We start from the raw sequence: 19,057 nt of genomic DNA on the forward strand, positions 1-19,057 counted from the left end.
GCTAATCTCTTAAATAACTACAAAGTACCCGAAAACATACTAAAGTACAGTAATTACATTTACTCAAGTTCTTTACACCTCTGCCTTTGACCAGATATGGGGTTGGGGTTAAGTTGATCATGACATGTTACAACTTGTCAATATGGCGTTATGGTGAATTCCAATGCGAAGCGTCAGTTTAACGTTGAAACTAGACAGCGAGGTAAGATATGGAAGTCAACAGTTTTTTACACTGCGGCCTTGCGTTATCATCACCCTGTCATGTTTTGTTTTGTTATTAAAACATTATATATAGGCTATATATGCCAATGTGCATTAGAAAATAACTTTTCAAGCAGTAAAAAGTTATATTATGCTTCGAAATGTGTAGATTACTGCATATTTAAGTACAGTGTATAGTACGTAATTTTAGGCGCAGTTCGAGCAAATTTCATTGCCAGGTCATGGACAAACATATTGGCACTTTAACTGTGAAGATGTGAGGATGTGAACTCGTACACGTCTGATTATCATCCGAGCGTGTGCCGGTGACCCTGCTCTCGACTTGGCTTGCGGCTTCATTAAAATGACAGTTCTGTCATGCTGATGAAGTCCACCGGCGAACGAGTGCTGACATGACCCTCGGGTGAGCGAAAGCCTGGTTCAGAAGCGCTTCGCTCTATTTCTTGATCTCTCGTTGCTGTGTCTGTTACTCAGAGAGTAGGCTATTGATGTGTGTGTATGTGAGTGTGTGATGGGGTGAATCCAATCACAAACTCATTTTATGGAGGTAATTTTCTTCAAGGTGACTCAATTCGGCCTTTATATATTGAAGCTAAATGTACTGATGTAACTGTAAAAAAAATCTCAAACTCAGCACACACACACATGGAGTGAAGTGCTGCAACACACAGATACAGCAGACAGGATGCCAATCACCCAGCGCTGAGTGCCTGTCAAGTGAGGAGTTTTGCCGCAGAGTGATTTCGACAAACCGTAGGAGCGACCCAATCTCACTGCTATACAAATACTATGATGGTTACTTGCTTCTGTAACACAGGAGGGCATATAGCCAATGTTTTTGGGCATCCTCTGGGGTTATGGATGCCGGGATAGAATTCTTACCTGAAGAAACGCGCTGCGATCATATCACTGCCATAACTGAATTATCTCCACAATAGCGGCACTGATTCGGTTATGACCATGTTGAATAGAATGAACAACAGATAACGCTGGCACAGTGGGCTATCTGAAGATTGTGTTTGCCCAAGTCTATGTGCTTGTGTGTGTTTGCCTGCATATTATTCATCGCTATTGGATTTTGGAGGTGTGATGCCACAAGTGATATCAGTGTTTCACTGGCTGGACATGATTCCTCCACTGGAATCCTTCTGGTTATTGACCATGAGCTAATTTACCATGACCAACAGTAGTGTTGTTTACTCTGTCGTATGTGTGGTTTAATTGTTTCTTTGCGTTCTGTTTTGCAATAGAACAGTAACGTCATAAATACAATAAATATTGAAATCATATTAATATAACAACAGCTCATTCCTATTTATTTCATCTTTCTAAAGCTCAAGAAAAGCTACAAGAATACTACAACAATAAAGATTTATTTCTGGTTTTTATATTTTTTTATTTTGTATGGAATGGTTCAAGTAACTAAACCCTATACCAACTTTTTTCAGTTAATTATCTGTAAGAATGGGGCTTTAATAGTATTGTTCATTGATTTAAGTAACTTTTTTGACATTTGAGTATAAAGTGTTTTAATTCTACAATATATGGTGTAAAAACGTCTGAGTGCTGCCCTCTTCAGGTTGAACGGTGGCTACTGCAGTTGATTTTTCCTATTGGATGTTGCGGTGGCAAGTGATGTATGTGGTGGCAGGTGACGTAAGCAGTTTTACAGCTCACCACGCCCCTTGGTACGAGCTACCACGTGCTTGGCAGTATAAAACCATCTTGTTCCGTCAAAATGACTGTAGTGTCAGGAGAGATGGAATTGCGAGTATTGAAAACAACCAGGATAGACTATTATAGCATCTATTTAGCATAGCATTTATATAGTTATTTAGATTATTTCGTGTAGCTTATGTAGTTTTTTTTTAATTAGCATAGTTGTTAGTGTAACGTAAGTATTGTTAGAAGCATAGTTAGTTAGTAGCATAGTATTGCATCAGTTAGGATAGCTTCAAGTTAGCGTAGATTTATTTACAGTGGTCAGGATGGTACATAGGTGTAGTGTTGCTGGTTGCAACAGCACTGCTGGAGTGCATAGTTTTCCAGCAGACTTGAAAATTAGGCGCCAGTGGTTGCATGCACTTGGCCTGGAAGATCGCGAGTTCCCGCCTAGAGCTGGAGTGTGCAAACTGCATTTTACGCAGAATTGCTTCTCCAACGCAATGGAGGTGGAAATGGACTTCTCCACGCAGCTCGCGCTGAAAAGCAAAGCAGTGCGGGAGTTAAGACCGCAGTTTGAGCCAGCGGCTCGAATTGATATGGCTCAGGCCACAGACACCTCGATATCCTCCACTTCAGGTGAAGGTGGGGGAGAAAAGTCCTCTACTTTAAATGAACGCTCTTTTGCAAAGCTACTTGCGTCACTACAGTCACTCTGCATTTTAGTGACTCTGACAGCAGCTGTCAATCAATCCATCACTGCGGGTCTCAGGTTCACGCCCCACGCGCTTAGCCCCGCCCTAGGTTCATCCCCTCTATCTCCACTGTGCTCTGCCCACTTTTCAGCATTTTTCAAATATTGCCAGTGGGTGGAGTCAGGCTCTGACCAGGGGTTTAGTTACCCTTTAAGCTCTTATTACAATGTTAAAATTATTCTTAGGTCAAGTTATATGATTTTTTTTTTTACTTTAAGGTATTCTAAAGTTTTCCAAACAGTATACTCAATATGATTTTTAAAGTCGAACCAACAAGCTCAGCAGGTAAGTTATATTTATGCATTTTTTTGTTCAAATACGCCTAGACTCAAAAAACTTGTTTTGTAATTCAGTTCCATTCACCGTTCCTAGCATGCATGAATCATTAATACAGTCAAATTTGACCAGTTTTATTTACTTATGCGTTGATTTAGTTCCCATTTTTTATAACTTTTCCTTTCTCTTTCTTTTACGAGCGAGCAGCACATGGTGGTTCCATCATAACATCACTTTCCAAAACTCCCTTTGTTTCCTGGAGGTAGTGCCAGCCTCCAACCTCCACCTGATCTGCTGAGACCACAACCTTCTAGAAACAGCTAAAGACACCTCTTATGTGAGCACTTAAACCACCACGGTAAAAGACCTATAGGTCCTATAAATAAATTCCGTTCTAGATGCTGTTAGCCTATCCTATAAAAACCTGACTTTTGAGCTATTGCACGTATGGCTCTTGTATGATAAACTGCTTAAGGTTTTTTTAATTTGTAAGTTGCTCTGGATAAAAACCTTTGCTAGCTAAATGACTATGTACAGTATCCATCTTATTTTTATATAAAACCAGCCACGGTATTTGTAACTTTAATGTGTGAGATTTTCTGTCATTCATTTTTAGCTAGGCTTATATTCTTTAATTGTACAAAACAGCTGCTGCTTGATATTTCACACTGATATTTGTCATTATTATATTATTTGTTGTCATAATGTATTGCATTACTTATAAACATACCAGTTTGTAGCTCAAATAGATTTACCCTTGCCTTGACTGCATTTTAATTGATTCTATTTTATGTAGCCCCGCCTCTTTTTTAAATCACCGCTGTCGTTGTCTTCTGTCTTCCGGTTTGTATTTCCACAACATCGAATTTGTACGAATCTCTAAGTCGTACGAATTTATGAATTAACCGCTCCTTTAAAAACATTCCGTCAACTGACATGTCTTATGACATCCGATTCGAACATTACAATGAGCATGATATCTTTAGATAACTAGCTATACAATAAGTAAATTCTTAACTTAATAAGTAGCCTAACTAACAATTAGTAAATTCCACTTCACCAGCTTATTAATCAAGTTAAAAACAATTCTAAAGATGGCAGCGCACTTGTTTCTCTAACGCAAAAAGTCAAAAACGGTTAGTGAATCGGAAGTCTCGCACATTCACTGAAACTAGTTTACTTGCATTGTAGGTGGGTGTTGCAGGTTCACAGAAAAGCTCTCATTGAAAATTAATGTACGGTTGCTGATCCTTGTAAACCAACTTTGTTAAAATTACAAATGACCTGCTTCTTGCGTCAGATCAAGGCTGCATCTCATTTCTAGTCTTACTTGATCTTAGTGCTGCGTTCGACACCATAGATCATGACATACTCATAGATCGATTACAAAACTATACAGGTATTCAAGGGCAGGCTCTAAGATGGTTTAGATCCTACCTGTCCGATCGCTACCATTTTGTTTACTTAAATGGGGTGTCATCTCATTTATCATCAGTAAAATATGGAGTGCCACAAGGATCCGTCCTAGGTCCCCTTCTATTTTCAATATACATGTTGCCCCTTGGTAATATTATTAGAAAATACGGAATTAGCTTCCACTGTTATGCTGATGATACTCAGCTATATATCTCAACGAGACCAGATGAAACTTCCCAATTATCTAAGCTAACAGAGTGTGTTAAAAATGTAAAAGATTGGATGACAAATAATTCTCTCCAATTAAATTCGGATAAGACAGAGATATTAATTATTGGACCAAAAAACACCACACAGAATCTTGTAGATTACAATCTGCAACTAGACGGATGTACTGTTACTTCCTCTACAGTCAGAAATCTGGGTGTTATGTTGGACAGCAATTTGTCTTTTGAAAATCATATTTCCAATGTTACAAAAACCGCATTCTTCCATCTTAGAAACATTGCCAAGCTACGAAACATGTTATCTGTTTCTGATGCAGAAAAGCTAGTTCATGCTTTCATGACCTCTAGACTGGACTATTGTAATGGACTTCTAGGTGGTTGTCCTGCTTCGTCAATAAACAAGCTACAGGTAGTCCAAAATGCAGCAGCTAGAGTCCTTACCAGGTCAAGAAAATATGATCATATTACCCCAATTTTACAGTCTCTGCACTGGCTACCTATTAAGTTCCGTATCAGTTACAAATTATCATTACTTACCTATAAGGCCCTAAATGGTTTAGCTCCTGCGTACCTAACTAGCCTTCTACCACGCTACAACCCATCACGCACCCTAAGGTCACAAAACGCTGGACTTTTGGTAGTTCCTAGGATAGCAAAGTCCACTAAAGGAGGTAGAGCTTTTTCACATTTGGCTTCCAAACTCTGGAATAGCCTTCCTGATAATGTTCGGGGTTCAGACACACTCTCTCTGTTTAAATCTAGATTAAAAACGCATCTCTTTCGCCAAGCATTCGAATAATGTATCTCTTAAATTGTGAGTGTAGTTGCATCTGCATTTTTATTCTTTAGCTTGGGTTAAACTAATTTTACTTTGTTGGATCAGCAGCTATGCTAATGATGTCTCTATTTTGTTTCTATGTTTTGCCACGGGATTTACATCCCGTGGTAACTAGGATTTACACAAGCTCCAGTCTGGATCCAGAACACCTGAGAAGAGATGATGCTGACCCTCAGAGGACCCAGATGATCCTAACCTTGAATCAACAAACAGAACTAACAATTATTGCTACATGTGTGACTGCATCCTATAATTACTATTAATTAATAATATTGATAGTTCATCATCTAGCTGACTACGTCTTGTATTATTATTATTATTTTAATTTTTCTAAAATCCTGTCAAACGTGCACAAACTACTAGCTACTACTAAATATTGTAGAAACATAATTTTCTGTAAAGTTGCTTTGTAACGATTTGTATTGTAAAAAGCGCTATACAAAAAAAAAAAAAAAAAAAAAAAAAAAAAACTTAGTTTTGTTTAGCCTACCGTCTCAACGCTGTTGAAACGTTAGCCTATACGTAAACCGAGATCAGTTCCGTTCATATTTACGGTAATAGCGTATATAACCCTACTCCACGTGCTGCCATATATTCACTTATTTTATTATTAAGGAAAAATATGAATTAATAAATGATTCAATAGCGACATTAAATTACAGCATCATATCAGGTGCATTTCCACCTAAGTTTGGTATCATCCAGGTCGCAAAATCATCTATTTCAGCAGAAGATCCGTCGGTAAATCCGGTCCTAGTGTTCGCAGTAGCCGGTGGAGGGCAGAGGCGGGCAGCTGGATGCGGGTTAAACCGAGAAACGGGACTCACGCTGCTCATATTTGGCAAGCACCGAGCGCACATGCATGCAGCTGGGTGCTGGATGCAGAAAACCCTGAACGCATCCAGAGAGAGAAAAGCAGCAAAACACATCGCCGCCATTCATCACTCAACTCACGAGCAACTCATGCAGAGGAGTGTGAGCGCGTCTTTGGAGAGCGCGTATGGATGAGAGCTAGAGGGCGGCGAAGCATCGCTCCCCACCTCCAGTCCCGGGACCTTTTCCTGATCTCTCCGTGAGGAGCGCACGCAGAATTTGGGACGCGTAACGGCGTCGGTCCTCCGTTCACCGCCACAGCAGCTTCTCCGTAACGGCCGAAGCAAACCGAAGAAGGAACGAATACTCCGCGCGGAGGAGTTTCCAAACTCCGAAGTCATGGGGGAAAACGGACGTCAGAGATTTAGATTGGGATTAGTGCTTCTCTTTCTGTGGGTTCTGCTTCAAATAGTTGACGCGCAAGGTAAGACCACCTTCCAGTTATAGAGAGAGCCTATTAATGTCTTACTGAAAGTTTATTTTATTGTTGGCCTACTTAAATCTGTATCATAGGCTACATTGCGTTCATCATTTATTCACACATCACCGGAATATTAGCACATTATTTGATGTGTCTGTTTGTCGCGGATTTTGTAGCCTATGTGCTGATGTTTGGCAATTTTGCACACAAAACAGCCATGTCATTGAAGTACTATGAAATTGAAATGGAGATCTACTCTGAAGATATGATCTGGAATTATAGACCGCAAAGTCATGATTTAGGAGTACCCTAGTTTAATTTAAAACACTAACTATAGCCTACTTGTTTTCTGTTTATTTTTTATTAGGGTATTCTTTATTTTTATCTCTTTTACTATGGTCATGGTGTCAAAATTAGATTTGAGGAAATCATTAATAAATAAGTTTATGCAGAGCGCGAATTAGGCTATTCATTGACTTTTATTCGATGATTTTTCTGTCTGTTGTGGTGTCGTTGTTGTTACTGAAATGTTTTCGCTGCAAAACTGGTTCTGTAAATCCATTATTTGACCGTTTATCTCCCTGGAGATATGTCATTTATGAAGCATTCATGGTATTTTGTCATTGATCAAACATTTGATCAAAGATTTCTGTATGTCAGGGTTTCACAGCGAGATTTTCCATTCATGTATTCTTTTCGAGAAATAAGTTTTACTGTAAGACAGAGATTTTGGAGATGTATTTAAAATCTTTCATATTTCATCTCTTGCATTTGGACACATGACCTATAGGTAGTAATAATAAGAATAAACCATAGGCCTAATTGTTTAAAACTTATTTTAGATGTATAGGCTAGTAGTATTAAATAATTTTTTTATGTATTTGAATTCTAAGTTTACATTGAAACATGTTTGTTGAAAGTGTTATTTGACTTGATAATAGCATTTTTATTCATTGGCAGTCAAAATGATTATTCAATGCTCTCAAAAATGAATATTCACGTCAGCCATAATTTTCTCACTCTCATGTAATTCCAAACCCTAATGACTTTCTTCCATGGCGCACACAGTGTCTCTGCCAAGTGCCATCCTTGATATTTACAAAGTCTGAATGGGCACAAACACAAACGGGAATTTAGAGCTGTGTTGGAGGAGGAAATTTAATTAAACAACAACTACAGTTTTGGACCGTTTGCCACACAACTCTGTTGTATGACTTGGTAAATAGTGCATAAGTCATACTTTTAGGAAGCTTTTTAGAGTATGACAGCATAAATCATTAAACACTTCCGATATATGGAAAAAAGCAGGACAGACTTTGGGTTGCATGGAAGAAAGAAAGTTGCATATGTTAGAAATTACAGGGAGTAAACGATTCCTCTCTTTTCTTAGCATTTGATCTTTTTTTTGATTTTAGGTATGAGATAATGCAATTTTGCTCTCTTTTCAGGATTTACAGAAAGTTCTGTTCTAAATTTCTGCTCTAAATCACTCTATTATAGCAATGCGAAGCATTTTCCCATTTCCATCTGTGTGAATGCATGCTGTAATGTTGAGTTATGAAATTAGAGAGCGTCTGTCTTATGTCTCGGTCTTTGCAGAGTGTTTTATGAGTTCGTAATGGAATCAGGGTTCATATGTGACTCCAGTCTGCTGAAGAGCAAGACGTTGTTAGTGGAGTGAGGTTTCTAAGTCACTTTAAGGAGACAAGACAAAGTGGGAATGACTCTGTTTGTATGCCGTGCTTGTGTGTCTGTGAGTTTAGGGTAAGTGGTGGCCATCAGCTCGGAGACACAAAAAACCCAGCAGCCCATTAAAAAGCCATTAGCTAAAGCTGCCTCTCTTGCCACCGAGTTTGTGTTGTGTGTCAAACAAACAGCAGGGCAGAGCACAGAGAGAGAGAGAGAGAGAGAGAGAGAGAGAGAGAGAGACAGGGCTGTAAGATTTAAGAAAGAAAATCTAAATTCTGGTGGCGCACTTTTAAAGTCGGCATGAAATCAAAGTTGACTTACTACTTATTTTCTTAATCTATGACTCATTGTGAGCAATTCATTGGTGCATGTTATTAAAAAAAATATATATATTGCTCATGAAACGTCTTTCCACTTCGGCTGACATCATCAAACCCTCCCGTTGAGCTGTATTTAAATATGTCTCACCAGCCCGATCTCATGGCAATTCATAGATATTTTACAAGGTGGCTAATTCATACAGATTTATATGATTTTTGCTTAATCGTAAATATTTTACTAGTTGCAAAATTCATATGGATGTGTACGAATGACCTATGCCTAACCCCGCCCCTAAACCTACCCGTCACTGGGTGTAGACAAATCGTACAAAACCGTATGAGTGAGATCATACAAATTTGTATGAATTAGTTACCTCCTACAATACATACAAATTGGTCATGAGATAGCATTAGTAGCACCTGTTTTCATGATCCAATCAGTTTATAATGTATTAAATTAAGCCCTGCCCCAAATTTTATACTAATTTTATAATTAAATACCATTTGGAATTGTTACGATTTTTTACGTTTTTGAATGAAGTCTCTTATGCTCACTAAGGCTGCATTTATTTGAACAAAAATACAATAAATCAGTAATATTGTGAAATATTGTTACAATTTAAAATAACTGTTTTAGATTTGAATTTATTTTAAAATGTAATTTATTCTTGTGATGCAATGCTGAATTTTCAGCATCATTACTCCTTTCTTCAGTGTCACATGATCCTTCAGAAATAATTCTAATATGTTGATTTGCTGCTTAAGAAACATTATCTATATGTTGAAAATGGTTGTGCTGCTTAATGTTTTGTGGAAATATTAAGGATTGTTTGCTGAACTGAATGTTCAGAAGAACAGCATTTATTTAAAATATATTTTTTTGTGATATTATAAATGTATTTACTGTCACAGTTGAGCAACTGAATGTGTCCTTTCTGAATAAAAGAATAGTAGTGAATGTATGTAAAATGGGTTTCAAACAGTGTTACTGGTTGACTCAGGGAAAAACATCCACATTGTCTCCAGCACGTACACAAACAGTGAAATAACCCAATTTAGCTGTGTTCACTGGAGTGGTGCTGCTTGGATTTGTCTAGTACAGATCAGCAGGTCAGGCTCATTTTTCACACTGCGCTCACACTTTTCACACATCGACCCGTGAATGTGTGTGTTTTTGTGTTAGGAGTGACAAAAACGTGTAAGAGAAGCTCTTCGAGACAGGCCTAGAGTTCACGCGCAGTTCTTAACCTCACTGTCTGTCGTGAATAGTGACTTCTGTTCGGTAGAATCGGTTTAATGTTTTCTCCAAGCACAGCTGCCCACACATCATCTATAGAGACGGTAGATGGGCTGTTTACTATGATTGAAGAGGACATTCATTGGTGGTGTTTGCTAAGGCAAAAAAAACCCTGCTTCTAAGTATTAAACTTCGGAGTGTAATTTATACCGGCAACAACCCATAATGCTCTAGCATATATAAGTGGCAAGTTTTGCATGTGTGATCAGCACTTGTTTCCTAGGTAAGGAATAGTTCACTCAAAAATGAATTTTCTTCAAAAAACATTTGCTGGAAATGTACTCACTCTGTGGCCATCAAAGATGTAGATCAGTTTGTTTCTTCATGGGAAGGAACAGAGTTGGAGAAATGTAGCATTACATCACTTGCTCTCCTCTGCAGTGAATGGGTGCCGTCAGAAGCTGTGTTTCCACTGCTGGAACTTTACCCAGGAACTAGGGACTTTGGGCTGGTACTCGGTGTGTTTCCACCGTAAAAAAATGCCCCTCAGAAAGTTCCTGCTCGTGAGGTAGTACTTGTTCAAAGTTCCAGAACTTTCGGGGGCGGGACTTGGGTGCTAAACAAGCTGATTGGTTGTGTTCACGCAGCACTGTGATTTCAACCACCATTTATTCAGATAATTTTCAAAATATTACTGTTATTGTGTCCCGAAATGTAATTTTAAAAGTATTTCAGGTGAGAATGTAGATGTTTAAAACTCAAATCAGCGGTTTGTTTATGAAGACAGCGCCTATTTAAAAATGTGTTTCTCTGATTTCAGAGACAATCAGCTCCACGTGATCAGCGGGAGCTCAGTGATCATGTATCCGCCGAGAGCAGCCTCACCTCCGATAGTCCTTCTGATATGTGCTGCTGGCTCTGATGTCTCTTTAGTGGTTAAACATAACATAAAATATAATTTGTTTTGGGTTAATATAACAAGTAATCTTTGGTCTGTATTCAATTTATTTTTAAAATGAAAATAAAAAAGGCAATTGATATAATATTTCATTTAATTTGTTTCATAATGGCTATATATAAACATTTCCCTGAACTAAGTACATTTCTGCGGCTATTATGTTCAAATGAAAATGAAAGGAGGCAGTGGTAATATTTGATATCCTATTTCCTTTTATTGTAAATATACAATGAGGAAAACTGCAGTAGCCAATGCGAGCTGACTGATGTTATCAAGTACGCTGCTGTTGACAGAATTACAGGATTTGTGTCATCGCGGACATCACACTCCCGAGTCGAACTCGCAAAGTCCGAACTACCGAGGATGCAAGTCTGAAATTTGCATACTTTGTATTGCGCACAGACCTGTGTCACCAGTAGGGCTGGGTATTGTTCAAAATCTTAACGGTTCCTAACGATACTTTTTTAATACCATATGTTTTAAAATCCATTTCAACATCAACACAAATACATTAAACACAAAACTTTTATTTTTCACCTTAATTAAAACAAATTCTGGTAACACTTCACACTCAGGATAACATTATTAATACAACTGGTTGTGCTTTTTGGATAGGGGTGCTCCATTCAGGGGCGGACTGGGACCAAAAAGTTGCCCTGGACTGTCTGGCCCACAGCAGCCCACCACATCATAATGCAAACGCCCCTGTTTTGATGTCATTTATTAATTTAATATTTAAGTAAACAGTTTGGGGATTTTAACCAATAGGGCAACTGATCCTCCGTTAAAAAAAAAAAAAAAAAGAACAGCAGCTGTTCATTTAGCGACTCCTAGTGAGCGATACATGCTCATCACGACACAAACATTCTCCTAGAACTCACACTTTGCATTCATTTAGCAGATCCATACGAATCATGAATGAAATAGAAGTTTATAAACTCAAACGATAGCTTTATGTGCTTTACAGATGAACTTGAAGTCTTTATTCATTCGAGATGTTCAATAATAGATAATATTTGGCTCGGTAATACAAGTTCATGATCCGATTAGTGAACCGATGATTCTTTTGAGTCAATCTTTTAAAACAATAATTTATTTTGTTTAACGAAATCAGTGTGGAAACCAGTGTTTCATGAACTGGATAGATCTGAGGTGCAGGGCTCGCAAAATCGTTAGCCCCACGTCCCGGGTCTATTGTGTTTTCCAGTCCGATGTGCTATCGTGAATAGTGATGTAAAATTCCTAACTTGATTCACGTTGTTGACTTGCTTGAAGGGGTGAAACGGATCGTAGCTGATCGTTTGCGCTTGTTTCTAAATATTGCTGATTCAAGCGTTTTAAACAATTCGCGCGGGTTCGGAGCTTGCGCTCACTCATTCAAAGCATGCGCTACGAGCAGCATTTCAGACAATGCGCATACAGAAAATGATTTCAAGTTTCGCGTATCGTAACTTCTGAATGAACACATACACACAATTCTATCAAAATAATTGTATCTGCAAGTATTCTCGTAAACACAGTCGGTTATGTTTTAAGTGAATGTATACAGTGGCCTGCTGCTTAGAGAAATTCGCTGTACCGGATAAATCTGTCTCTCTCTCTCTGTTTTTTAGACGACGTCAAAGGGGGCGTGTTTCAAGATACGCAATGGAGTAGACCAACCTAAACAGGGAGGGAGGGCAAAACACTCATCCAAACAAATGCTTCATTAAGTTGGTGGTATTGCCGGCTTTGGTTGCAATACTCTTATCGCATATGTTGCACTTTGCTGACTCTGCATCCACTTTTCTAAAGTGTAGCCACACTTTAGACCTCTTTGGCATTGTAAAACGGAAACGTTTTGAGAAAAAACAACTACACTTGTGTTGTGTGACTGCGAGTATCTTCAGAAATCCTCCCCGTCATGTGACGTGGTGGTGGACAGTCAATCACGGCGAATGTAGGTCCTTACAAGCACGTATGCTACAAGCTCACACAGACACAGCCGCTTGGCAAAAAAAAAAAAAAAAAAAAAAATGGCCGCTTGGCTTTTGGAACCGAAATTTGGCACCGAAAGATAAATAATTTTTCGATACTCATAGTATCAAAGTTTTTTGTTCGATACCATAAAGGCATCGAAGTTCGGTACCCAGCCCTAGTCACCAGTCTATTTGCCTAATCCTCCCAGTACTTTAGACTTTAGAGGGTTGACTAAACAGCTGATAAAACCATCACAATAATCCACAGCCCATCAATTAATGTCTTTTGAAGTGAAAAACACCAGGATATTTGTTTAGAGCTGTTTTGGAATGTTTTAGCTTGTAAACGGTGCTTGATCTGTCGGCACCCATTCACTGCAGAGGATCCATTGCTGAACAAGTGATGTAACAAACTCTTGTACACTGTGGATGGCCTGATGGTGAGTACATTTTCAGCAAATTTTCATTTTCGGTTCAACTATTTCTTTAAATCTTGTTGAGATATGAAGTCAAGTTTGTGGTCTATTGTGACTGCTGCCATTTATACTTCCACTATTGTCAACTTAGAATCTTATCCTCAGTCGTAATATATTAGCAGATAAAGAATAGGAAAAGAAAGTGTGTCATTGCTTTGGGGAAAAATGCCCACGATCCTTTGCAGTGAGGGCTTTCAGCCAGTAGGAGAGTGTGGCTGACATTAACCTGCTGACCTGAGGGCATGAGTGTATCCCTGCACTCACTGTTGAAGTTGCATGTGTTTAATGTGAGTGTGATCCGTTTGAAGAATCGTGCTGAATACAGAGGAGTGTGTGAGTGGCACGGAAGGTCTTTTGTTTTATGCTGTTCTTTGTTTCTTTAATTGGATGAAAGTAACGCAACCATTTCGTCATGCACACAAAGACTGTCAGAGATAATGTGTGTGTGTGTGAACATCTAAAGGCCTTTTCACATGATTCGCGTCAGGGCTTGAACGCGCCTCTTTACACAAGCGTCATGTGCAACTTTGACCTCAACATGAATAGAGCTGCAGATTGCGTCAAAGGAGGTCGGTATCACAAGGTTAGCAGTGGGGCTGGAAAATGCAGCTAAATCAATAATAACTTTTGGCTATATTAGTTCACTTTAAAATAAAAATTCTGCCCTCATTTACTCAACCTCAAGTTGTTCCAAATCCTGTATGAGTTTCTTTCTTCAGATGAACACAAAAGACACAAACACAAACAGTGGTTGGTAGCCATTGACTTCTAGAATACTTTTCCCAAACAAACAATATTATTCGTATTGTGAAAAGCATTATATAAATAAACTTTAAATGAATTTAATTGAATATGGAAGGACGTTTGGCACAACTTCAGGCAGAGGAAGTTATGTTTTCTTTTCTTTTTCAGGTGAACTATCCCTTTAAAATGTATTTTTTATTGTTTATTATTTACATAATAATACAGTATTTACTAATACTGTCCTATCCCTATCCCTTTAAAATGTATTTTTTATTGTTTATTATTTATATAATAATACAGTATTTACTAATATATTAAATTGGTTTTATTTTTATATTTACATTTTTCGTCTAAATTTTAATCTTGGTGTAATTTTTAGTAATTTGGTTATGTGTTTATTGTCATTGTTAATTATTAGATTTTTCAGTGAAACTTTTTTGTTTAAGATTTCACCTGATATTTCAAATTTTTAAGCTATATACTAAAACTATATGCTATAAGATACAACAATTTTAATAGTTTTAGTTAACAATAAAAATTATTTAGTTAACAATAACACAGCTGTACTATTACTAATTCAGATGTTTTATGTGAGAAGTGAAAATATGGTACATTTAATTTAAAAAAAATAAATAAAAAAAATACATAAAATTAAATTAAAATTGTAAATGAAAAACAAAATTATGTAAGCACTTCTGGAAGTTTTAGTAATTTGATTATATGCTTTGTCTTTTTTATTTATTTATTTTTTATTGTTTAAAATATTTTAGTACTTAAACTTCAACTTTTTTTGTAGGCTTAATTTTTAATCTAACATTTTTATTTAGTTTTTCAGCTTTATTTAAAATGATTTTTAATAGTTTTAGTTAACAATAGCACTAGCTATTAAGATTCAAAATGTTTAATTCAGTAAGTAAAAATATATTAAATGTTGACTCCTTTAATTGAATCTTATAAACTTTATGTTGAAGCCTCAGAGTAACACTCTCAAGTTGCACAATTTAAACTCATTATGGATTGGCAACCCATTTTATAAATGCAGTTCTTGTGGTGTGAAACTCTCGTATCTGTTTAAATGTGTGTGGCTGCAGCAGTGAATGTAGGAGATGAATATAAAGACAAGACTCGTCAACTGGTCAACATTTGTGTCCCATTTCTAGTTGGTAGATGGCCAATAACAGCAGGAATGAAGTAGCTACTGTAGAGTTCACATGGATCTGATGTTGAATTCCTAACTCTTCCTAACTCTCTCAATCTCTCTTTCAGTGCTCTCCAGGCAGTGTGCTCATCAGGGACTGTAATGACTGCGATTATGATGGTTATATATCACCTCTCAGCTCTCGCCGTCACACACACAAATAGCTCAGCACAGACGGTCGGTCACACACAGCAACACACGGCCCCATCGGTCCCGCAGCGGGCCGCTCACACAATAACAGCATTGTGTGTGTCTCAGTAAGACAGAGTGTGTTGAAAGACGGCCTTGCGAAACTTCTATACGGACAAGAAGTTTGAAGGGAAAAACAGGGCCAGCGGAGATGAATATTTACATGATGTGCATGTTTCCTAGGCCTTTGATCGTGGCCGTTCGCAGTAGTCAGCAGTAGCGTTGTGATTCTGCTGTGTTGCGGATGCTATTCTTAGCACAGATGATAAATGTAAAAACGCGTTTCGGCTGAAGCTGCACTCTGTTCGTGTCACGTTTTTCTGTGCACGGGTAATTATAGTCGATAAAAAATTACGCCCTTCAGTTAAAGAACTCACATCTGTGGCCAGTGCCGTACATTACCTAAGCGCTTCAACAGATTGTAAGCCTCTTCAGCCAATCACAGCAGCCTCCGATGCAGAGGCGGGACAAAGCATCTCTGTGGACCTAAAAAGGAACGTGACCGTGACCTAATAACACAAGTTTTTTTAGGGCTTTAACATCGTATATATGAACATTGGTACATTACGTATCTATCTATCTATATATAGCTAGTGATTGAAGACATACTGTTTATAACTGTGGCAATCTGCCCTAGATTGCAACAAAATTTTAGATTATTATTATTATTATTTGTGTAGTAGTTTGAGTGTTGTTGCCATTAACTTAAACTTAAAAAAATTTAATTAAAATATAAATATTATAAATTAATTAATTTTCTTTTTTGAATTTAAAAGTTAAAATAAATGTTAAGTTAAAAATTGAAATGTATACATAGTAGAATGATTTCTGAAGAATCACGTGACACTGAAGACGAGTATTGATGCTGAAAATTCAGCTTTGCATCACAGGAATAAATTACATTTTAAAATATATTCAAATAGAAAACTGTTATTTTATTCATATTTCACACTGTTTTAATGTATTTTTAGTCCAGTGAATGATGTCTTAATGAGCACAAAAGAATAAAAAAAAGTATCTTTTAGTATGTTTTAATAGTTAGTATTTTTTTAAGATGGTATATTATATGTACTGCACAGTATAATTGTAAGTAAAATTCTAGTATTTCATTCTGAACATACTGTAGATAATTTCCCAGAAGAGAAAGCATGCTAATTTTTAATGCTTATATCTGCTAAAAGGTGTCAACTTTTAAGAGTAGGATAGACATGAGCGAAAAGCCACAAATCTCACATTTTGATTTGATGGGGTCTGTAAAAGCTTGTGATCCAAACCTCCAGGTCTGAATTCACACAGCTCTGTTTTGGGAGACTGAAGCAGATGCAGATATTCAGTAACACAGTCCATTTTTGGCCCGGTTGGAGCTCTTTGGTCGAGCTTATCTGCTCTCTGACTGTGAGGATTTTCCCCCCTCTGTTCATTCCCAGTTCTGCTTCACATTCAGGTTTAGATGTTCTTATCACTTTGACTGAATGAAAATTCATCCCTGCTGCAATATCAGACTCCACAGATGCTGCACAGAGAAAAGCCTCACATGATTTGCACGCCGCTTGCATGTTCTGTGCATGTCAGAGCTTGACAGAACCTGAGATTTGATGAGGTTGTGAATGCTATCTGTTGTATTTCTAGTTGATTGAGTGATTGGTTCTGACCTTGGTACGGTTGTTTTCTCATTGGCCGAGCGCGACGGATATGATGGGAATAGAGATTGCGTTAAGGGAAAGATGCAGTGTGGTAGTTGTCTCATTAACAGCAGCAGGTGCTCGTGTAGAAACTTGTTTGAGGTTTTAGAAACTCTCAGTGGGAAACAGAGATTGTCTCTATGTGATCTGCACACATTGTGTCTCTCTCTCGGGCTGTCTCTCTAGGGGAGCGTTTGGTGACGGAGCTGAAGGTAGAGAAAGGGAGAAAAAAGGAGTTGTTTGGACTTTGAACTTCTCAATAGCATCCTGACTCTTTCTGATGTCTTTGTCTTTTTAAAATGTCATCTACGCACAAAGGAGCTTTTTAAAAGAGACAGAAAACAACCAAAGGAATCTGCAGATCCCTGTTGTTTTTTTCTTTCCTTTTCCTTTTTTTTTCCAAAACAAAAATCAATCTTTGACCCTGTTTTAGAGTTCTGTGATATGTAACAGGATTTCCATTAAAAGAAAGACAGAAATACAGATACAAATAAATGGAAGGATAGATAGATAGATAGATAGATAGATAGATAGATAGATAGATAGACAGACAGACAGACAGATAGACAGACAGACAGACAGACAGTCGGACGGATGGACGGATGGATAGATAGATAGATAGACAGACAGACAGAAGAAGGATGGATAGATAGATAGATAGATAGACAGACAGATAGACAGAAGAAGGATAGATAGATAGATAGATAGATAGATAGATAGATAGATAGATAGATAGATAGATAGATAGATAGATAGATTGTAATGGGCTCGTATCTTGCTGTTTTCATCCTGGCCCGCAGGGGTCACCCTCAATGAGTACTGTGTCATGTTCCCTCCAGAACTGCAGATGGCTCTTGCCCTATGAACTCTAGCCCTAGGAATAGAAATAGTCTCTCCGCTCCTCCAGAGGGCGTCATCGCCCCGTACCATGTCCAGTGCTCTGCTCATCAGCTTTGATTCCTCACACCTGTGTTTGACCCTTTATAAGTCTGTTTGTTCCCTGCTATTGTGTTCAGTCTTGAGCCTATGCTTCCTGTGTATCCAGTTGCTAAGTTAAATTTGATTGTCCTTTTATTTTTTGACCATCGTGTCTTTTTTGTTTAATGGTAGCTAAGTTTGCTATGTTTATTTTGTACTTTGTTTCCTCTAGTAAAGATTATTGTTACTTTTTGAAGATTCAAGCCCCTTGGCCTTTTTTGCTCTTTTGCTCTTCGGCTCTTGGGTTTAACAGTCTGTGAGTAGCTCAGTGAGTAAATTCACACTCTTAGAGCACCAGAGACCTGGGTTCAATCCCTACTTAAGGTAGCCTCGTTACAGCAAGACTGAACCATGGAAGCAAACCCAGCGAAAGAGTCTTCGCCACCCTCCAATGTGGAACGGATCCTAGCTGCACTCTCTGAGCAAGCCACTACCATTAAACAACATGATCAGACTCTATCTCAGATTGTTCAAATTTTGAGCCTTCAGTCCCAGGCCTCTTCACCCCAAGAACTCCAACAGTCCCCTGATCCTCAACTTAGGTCCATGGTGACACTTCCTTCTGAGCCCAGATTACCAGCCCCAGAAAAGTTTGATGGAAGCCCTGAGAGATGCAGAGGATTTATTACCCAGCTGTTAAAGCACAAGCTCTTTGTTAAGCTGGAGAAGAGCGAGTTCCATGTCCCAGCTGTCTCATTTCTTGGCTTCCATGTGTCCAAGGGCAGCTTCCAGATGGATCCCGTCAAGATCCGAGCAGTCTTGGACTGGCCCCGACCCACTTCAGTCAAGCAGGTACAGCGCTTTCTGGGGTTCTCTAATTTATTTAAAATAAATTTTAGTTCTGTTGCAGAACCTCTCTCCTCACTCACAAAGAAGTCTAACAGGCCATTCATGTGGACCAGCAATGCTGACCATGCCTTCAATACATTGAAACAACG

The 19,057-nt window shown here is 38.1% G+C and overlaps 1 protein-coding gene across 1 annotated transcript in view; it reads left to right on the forward strand.

The window, feature by feature from the left end:
* Nucleotides 1-6,346: 6,346 nt before the first annotated feature.
* The window catches only part of unc5ca (unc-5 netrin receptor Ca), a 174,216-nt gene continuing 161,505 nt past the window's right edge, over nt 6,347-19,057 (forward strand). Inside the window, exon 1 of the mRNA XM_059549472.1 lies at nt 6,347-6,693. Coding sequence (XP_059405455.1) covers nt 6,609-6,693 — 85 coding nt within the window. The 5' untranslated portion in view covers nt 6,347-6,608. The remainder of the gene's footprint in view (nt 6,694-19,057) is intronic.

The sequence above is a fragment of the Carassius carassius genome, chromosome 5 (assembly GCF_963082965.1).
Source record: "Carassius carassius chromosome 5, fCarCar2.1, whole genome shotgun sequence".
NCBI classification, from domain to species: Eukaryota; Metazoa; Chordata; class Actinopteri; order Cypriniformes; family Cyprinidae; genus Carassius; species Carassius carassius.